A 7,751-nucleotide genomic window follows, 5' to 3' on the forward strand; every position below is an offset into this window, starting at 1 on the left:
TCTCCTTTGATGTCACATTCTAACTTCTCACAGATTTGATAAGGGGAAATATCACACTAAATATTTCAAGAGTTGATAGGAACCTTGGCAAAAGGCCTGTGTTTGGATCCCTGGAGAGCTTTCAGATTTTGCCTTTTCCCATTACATTAAGTTCTGATAAAAATCGGTTGATGAGAAATTTTAATCATGTAATGTTCTCTGCTAGGAGTCTGTTTTCAAAATGCATTCGGTTTTGATATGAAATCCACCAAATGTAATTTGGTATCAGTCTTGGAGCCTTGTGTCTGCTGTTCGCTGAGATTAGCTGTTTCAAGTCATTTATAGTGGTATAATATCAGTGTTGAGAAGTCCATTTTCTTCATAGGGAGCATGTTTCATCCATTTTCTTCACAGCGAGCATGCTTATTAAAACATGCCAATGGTAGTGCCTAGATTACTGCAAAAATGGAGGCATCTCAGTTGTTTTTCACATGTGAAGTCTGGAAAAAATTGGAATATTTGAAGACTGGAGCTAAGAGCTAACTTTTTTTAGCTGCCGCCATGGGGAGGGTCAGCCATTTAATTCAGGGTGTGCATATAACATATTGCTCAGAGGCAGTATCTGTGCAGACTTACCTGTAGCATCCCAAGGACACAGGGAAGGAGTAGAGGTTGAGTTGCATGCCGAATGTGTGCATGACGTGCTGTGGCGACCTGCCTTGCCCAGGTGGGACTCGAAGAGCTGCCAGCCGGCCTGGGAGCCTCTGCCTTTTCTTCCCTGTTCACATCTTCCAAGAGTCTATAGTGCTGCATATTTTTACTGCAAGACTAACTCCATTTATTACTGTTCTCTCCCCTCTCTCTTTTTCTTGCATAGCTCAATAAGCAGCAGCTGCAGATACTGAAGGAGCGTTTCCAGGCCTTTTTGAATGGGGAGACACAAATCGTAGCAGATGAAGCATTTTGCAATGCTGTGCGAAGTTACTACGAGGTAAGTTATGTGCTTTGTTTTCTGTATTGTTTAAAAAGTTCATGGGATCTCTTTTAATGCAGGTAGAAGGAAATTAATTCTAAGTTTCAAAGGCTGTGAACTTACAAACCTTCTAGAAACAGCTTCCTTCTACTCCAGCTTTGCTGTTGTAAAAGTTGAAATCCACTGCCTGGGCACAAGAGATAAACTGAACTGGAAAATAGGCACCCTTTTTGAAGAGGTCGGGGCGGGAAAGACAAAACAAAAAACCCCTGGTGCTGAAAGTCCTTCTGGCAGCATTTGATACAATTAGACACTGCTATCTTTATCTCCATATGTCTAAGCTACCTCTTTTAATCAGCGCTCCAGTTTTAAGTTAACATCTTGAGAAATATGTCTTCTGATTTTTAGTTACCGTGAAGGGTTTTTGAGAGGAACCGCCTGTTCCCTCTTTCCGCGCTGCTGCGCCAGCTCTCACGTTCTGCTGTGACCTCCCAGCACATCCAGTGCCTACGGCCACCACCGCAGACCTATATAGGTGGCTTTAATTGCCTAAGGAAAAGATTCCATTCCAAACTCAGAGGACAGTTCACTGTCCTTTTTGTAACAACAGCAGCGTATGGCTGAAGAATTTATTTCTTACTCTTAGTAAATGCAAATTCAGTTTCTCTCATCTAACTTCAAATTCAATGAATCACAAGGGCTGTATGTTAAACCTGTATTACTTTTGAAGGGTCTTCCTCCATATTTAACTCAACCACTCTGGTACAGAGCAAGACTGGGCTAGTTACCTGCCACTAGTGGGTTTCAGAGGAGTGGGATGTCTCAGGACGCCAAATGGGAAGAGTCGAAAAGGACATGATGTTTATGGTTCTTTCTTTCAGCAAGCTGTGTAAGAAGCTTGATGTGCTAGAGGAAGTAGCCTGCCCTGTGGAAAGGACGTGATAGTGAATAAAGATGTTTACTAAATAAATGACTAAGCAGTAACTGTCCTGTTAAGATTTACTTTGTGTCTCTTGTTAGTTCTCTATGCATCCAAAAAATCTCATTATGTGTTTCAGCATATCTGCTGTTGCAATAAAGGGCTATGCTTAATAATCCAAGGCAGCCCTACCAAATGGAAGACTCAAATTGTCCAGCTACTCTCAGCCATTCACCACTTGGAATTAAGTGTACAGGTGTTCTAACTGTCCAGTTTCAAACTTGGCATCCCTGTCAAGGTTATAATGACACCACAGTCTAGTGTGATCTTCATCCCATGTTAAAATACTGTGAGCTTATCTACCAGCTGTAATTTGGTTCTTCAGTCTTTTGTCTTGTTTATTCCACCCCCCAATTCCATTTTCCATTCTTTCCAGATATTTCCTTTCAGACTTGCACAGCTTTTTCCAGTTGTGCAGTTTGACTCACCATTTGCTAGTCTTTTTAAATTTCTTTTCAGGATTGGGGTAGACAGTTACCAGTATGCAATATTAAATTTAATTATTATTGCAGTGATAGAATCCAGCTGGAGATTTAGTTCAAGCTACTGCTCCTCTTCAATGCATTTTAATCAAATTTTATGCATCTTACCACATATTCTCAAATCATCGCTTATATGTCTCTCTTGTGCCTTTTTCATTTGCTTTGTTACCCGTTTGTTTAAAATATTAATCTCTATTACTTCTTTGTGTGCTCTCTTGCTGCGGTGCTCTGATACTTTCTCGTCTCTGTGTCTTGCACATATGATCCAGCACATCTCCTGTTTGATGATGTTAGTACTTTGAATTATGGACATCTTGCTTGTTTCTGTCATACAGTATCTCATAAGCTTTAGTATTAATTTCCTTATACTTTAGTTGCTGAGCTACAGTTCAATTTTATCTGACATGGAAGGAAACAAATACGTGGTCTGCACAGTAATTATTTTACCCTGAAATTGATTAATTTCCCTTTAATCCTATGTAGTAGTTATAGCTTGAGACTTATTACAATATTACGTGCAAAGCCAGGCTATTCTCATTACTGTAGCTGATTTTCCACACCCAACTCTTTAACTTTGAATGTGAAAGGTAAGGTTTGTTTTGGCCATGTGACATAAACATCACTAGTTACAAGAGCTTTGAATCACTCAATCTGTCTATAATTACTGGGTTTGTTCAGAATTTGTCTTCTTAAGAATATAAAAGTAAGTTTTACTTTTACTTAAAGCTCAGTATTTTATTTACTTTTCTAGAAATATTTGCGGAAAGAATAATTTATTTACTAAATTAATAAATAAATACAAATTTCTGTGTGGAAGAGAGTCATGCTCCTGTGTCAGGACTATTTGGGAAGGTTTACACTAGTAAATTTTGTTGTCTTATCCTCCAGCTTTATGTCTTTTCTAATTCTTCTATGGTTTTTAAGATTTTCCATTATTATTCTGGGATTTTTTTTTCTTTATCTTAAAAATCTAATAGGAAAACAATTAATAGGAAAAGTTGCATAAACTCCTCTTTAATTCTGCAGAAATGGTTATTTTCATGTTCTGCATAATCTCCCTCTAGCATCCCACTACACTTCCTGAAAGTATCACTGAAAATTAGCATGATTCATTTTTGTATACATATAATTAAAATTATCTTGAGGAATTATTTCTTCTTCTGTCCCAGTTTTAGAGAAGGTATGGCAATGTGTACAGTTCTCTTTGTGTAATTATTCTCTCAGAATTAACAGAGGGGGTTTTTTGTGGAAAATTCCATTACAGACATTGAGCCAGATTCCAATCAGTAGAACATCAGATGTTTGTGATGCTTTTTGGATAAAGAGAAAAATTCGATCATATGGCAATTTATTATGAGTAATTATATTGGACACACTGCTAAGTGTAAAATTAAGTGAGAAAGTGAGTTATGAAATAAAGTCCTCCTTTGCACCTTTCATCCCAGTGTTTAAAAAGATTTTCAGTAAAGTAGTAGATAATATTTCATTCATCAATTCCCGTGTGCTTTTTCATGATGATTGGAAAATACTCTCGTTCAGAGTCTCAAAAGTTTCATTTGCCACCTTTAATATTCATACCTTTAATAGGTATGTATATATCTTGGACTAAACTCACAGTACAAATTCTTTAGTCTTGAATGTATGCAGTCTTACATATGAGTGCAAAGAACTGTTATGAATGTTTGAAATACTGTAAAAATGTTTTCAATATTGTAATGATTACAAGTTGCTGGGTTTTCAACTCTCTGCTTAAAGCATTGTGCAGCTGCAAGAAATTTTATGTACTGGTGTTTTCCTGTTTTTCATGCTTCTTCATTTTAAATATGTGGCTCTAAGCTGTAATTACTGCATGCTGCTTAAATCTGAATGTTAAATGCAGGTTCTGTGGCAGTTAGTGCTGGGAGGGGGTTTCAGAATTTAAAATTGGACTTAGTTCGACTGTACCTGTTTGCCTGTGATACCGAGATCGTATTTAACTTCATTTCTTCTTCAGGTGTTGTAGTCCTTGATAGATTAAATTGTCTGTCACAGTCAGAGAATAGGAAAGAACTGAATTGTGGCCAATAGAGAATATGGATGAGGCAGGAGGTTCATGTATAAACCTGGCTAATGGGTTGGCACTGCCTGGCTAGGGGGAGGGTTTAAGAGGTTTTTTTAAAAAGTGAATTAAAAGTAAAAAACAACCACAATCAACAGCAAGAGAGAGCAGAGGTCCCATGTTGTAGATTCATAGACTGGTTTGGGTTAGAAGGGACCATAAAGATCATCTATTCCAACACATCTGCCATGGGCAGGGACATCTTCCACTACATCAAGTTGCTCAAAGCCTCATCCAACCTGACTCATCACTTCCAATGATGGGGCATCCACAGCTTCTCTGGACAACCTGTTCCAGTGCCTTATGACCCTTATCACAAAAATTTCTTCCTTCTGTCTAGTCCAAATCTACACCCTATAGCTTTCTAACTGTTACGAGAGACCCTTTCCTTCCCTCACTGCACTGGGGGTAGGTGACACCTTTTAGCCCCTGCAGTAAGTATAGCTGAACTCCCAGCACAAGCCCGTGTGGGTGATGTGTTGGGCAAGGGGGGAGTGGGACATAAATCCTGTTGCTGGTGAGATGTGCACCAGTGTCTGTAGGCACACCTCTCCTGAACCTGCCGGGGCTGCTGTGGGCAGTCCTTGCTTGTGTAAACTGCCTCCCCTCTTCTCTTGCGGCTGGGGACACCTTCCTTCCCTGTGCCATGGATGGCTGGGTCTGGCAGCTGGTTGAGGGGGTCATGGGATGAGGCAAAGCCAACTCCAATCTTGGGCATATTCAGAGGGGCTGATAGTGGGCTCTTAAGGAGTTTGAAATTTCTACTGAGAGTGAAATAAAATTACCCTGTAAGCATCCGCAAGTGTAGATGTATCTGTGATAACTGTTTCTTTGTTCTGGTCAAAACTGTGTAAGCATATACAGGAATCCTGAAAATGTTTTCCTTCCCTTAACGCAGAGTAATTGTTTGGCCCATAGGAGAAGCACACATTAGTGTGACAAAAACATTGATTATTTCTTACACTTATCCGTAGAAAAGGATCAATTGTGTTTATTGGAGTTTTTTTATATGAAGACATTCAGATGTTGGCTTAGTCTGAAAGATGTTGAAATAATTGTGTAAAGGAAGGAGCAAAGCAATGATGCTATTTCTGCCCATAATTATGGAACAGTTGGTCTGGAGGTTTTTTGTACAGAAGTGAGGGGCAAAAGGATCTTGCTGATGAAACTGCAGAAAAGAACTAGCTTTCTGCACTAACTGGTATTTTGGTTGCTTTTACGGCTTGGTTTTTAATATCAGCTATTTTAGGTACACGGTTTTTATTCAAGGCAACAAAAGGCATAGTTGATCCCAATGAATATTTCAGGGATGAAGGTGACCCCTAAAGGAACTGAAAAGCATTTATTAGAATCAAAACATAGTAGACACAAAATAAATAGTAATTAAATGTTGGAACATTCTGGTTTTATATAATTGAGGCAAAATAGTGAATCAGATTAAACATTTATTTAAATACATTAGTATAATAATTGTAGAAGCTAACTGGGTTTCAGGGCATAAATTCACTTGTTTGTGCTTGCATTTGTTTTTTACAAAAGCCATAATTGGTATACATATGTATTGAAGTATATGGGCTTTTTCCTCTGTTCACATCCTCTTCAAAAACAGAAGTACTAGGCCAATTTGGGATTTATTATTCTCATTTAGAGAAGCTTTCTCAAGACGATGTTTTCTTACATTAACTTTAGGATAATCTTCTATCTTTTGTGAGGGCCTTTTCAACAGCGAATACGTTTATAGTTGCACTTAATCAGCACTTACACATTTAGTTCCTTCTAGTTGCTTTACAATCTTGGCAAACTTGAATTCAGTGTAATGTTGGCACGTTATTTTAGAGGTCTGTTTTACACGAGTTCTTCAAAAAGCTTCATAAAATGTTTTTAGGCCATCTCCAAGAAAGAGGCATGATGAAGGTTTATCTAGGTCATCTGTTATCTGTTTCATTGAAGAAGCTGTAATGCCTTCAACATTCTGGATCAGCAACCACAATTTGGCCTGTAATGGAGATTGTCTTGGTGTTAGCAGTTTAATTATTTTCCTCAAAGAAGAGAGGGGGAGATAAGATACCACAAATTAAAACATGCTTTACATGATCTAGACCTCTTGCATGCTAAGGAAAGACTGGATAGAGTCAAATTGCAGGCTTGGCGATGCACAGCTTTCTCTTGGGAGAGTGTTATATTGCTCTTGCATGGAAAGTGTGTCAGTGCTGAAATCCTCTAGTCTCTTGCTTTACAGATAGCTACATGTAACTATATTATTTGCATTTTCGAAGACTGGAAATCCCATCTGTATGGTGTGTCAGAGAAGCAAAGCTTTTTGCTGTACGTCTGCACAGAACGTAGTTGCTAGCTGTTGAAACTGGGTCTATCCAGTCTCTTTAGACACTGATATTTGTGGATGACCATTGTTAATTTGACTAAGGACGCCATATGGATTCCATATTAGCATAACAGATGTAATTATAACAGACCTGTATTTCAAACTTCTAAATGAGTTAAGTAGTTGATAGATGGCATTTAGTGCATTAATTGTACCAATCCTTAGCTTCGCAAGTGGTGCATGCTGATAGGAAGAGAGGAGGAAATGGCTCATTGATTAATTCCCGTTAATGGTATCCTTTTTGTTCATTTTGTGACCACAGTTGTTGCAGGCAAATAAGAAATGCCTTGTATATCTGACACTATGCTGCAGAAGCAATTAGTTCACTTGTTTATTAGGTAAATTCTGAATTATTAGATAAATTCCGAAAAACAGGAATGATTCAAACTGTTACACAACAGTGAATTTGGTTGGTGTTGCTTAATTATTTTTCTTCTAATCCCAGTGCTGTTTTGCTTGGTCTCAAAGCAAAACAAAACTTACCTGGACATTGGTTTTGCACAGTTAACAGTATGTTGCCCTGAGACATGGACTATACAAATTTTTGTTGATGCTGGTTTTTAACAACTGAAAACAGTAGAAATGTGACAGTTTAACACCAGTGCTGCAGAAATCTTGCAGGAAATATTCTTTTTTTATTATTTTTTAATTTTTTTTTTAATTTGGAAGTCATTATTTGAAAGATTTTCCTCTCACTAGATGATGAAAGATGGCAACTCTTGATCTTTTTTAAGTTATGATTCCCATTGCCTTTTCTAGATCTCAGTACAGAGCTGACCTTAAGGCCTTTTGGAAGTGGACGAATACTGCAAAATATTTCATTAAAAGAGTTGTGTTAATGCCAGTGAATTTTCCTT

At 38.0% G+C, this 7,751-nt stretch overlaps 1 protein-coding gene across 3 annotated transcripts in view; it reads left to right on the plus strand.

Annotated features, from left to right (window-relative positions):
* Positions 1-7,751, plus strand: part of CADPS2 (calcium dependent secretion activator 2) — a gene marked incomplete at both ends in the record, with an annotated part of 299,698 nt that overhangs the window by 66,969 nt on the left and 224,978 nt on the right. For all 3 annotated transcript variants that reach the window (XM_080355871.1, XM_080355872.1, XM_080355873.1), the window contains one exon: positions 857-970. In XM_080355871.1, the coding sequence (XP_080211997.1) occupies positions 857-970 (114 nt within the window). The remainder of the gene's footprint in view (positions 1-856; positions 971-7,751) is intronic.

Source organism: Nesoenas mayeri (genome assembly GCF_963082525.1).
Source record: "Nesoenas mayeri genome assembly, chromosome: 1".
Classification (NCBI taxonomy): domain Eukaryota; kingdom Metazoa; phylum Chordata; class Aves; order Columbiformes; family Columbidae; genus Nesoenas; species Nesoenas mayeri.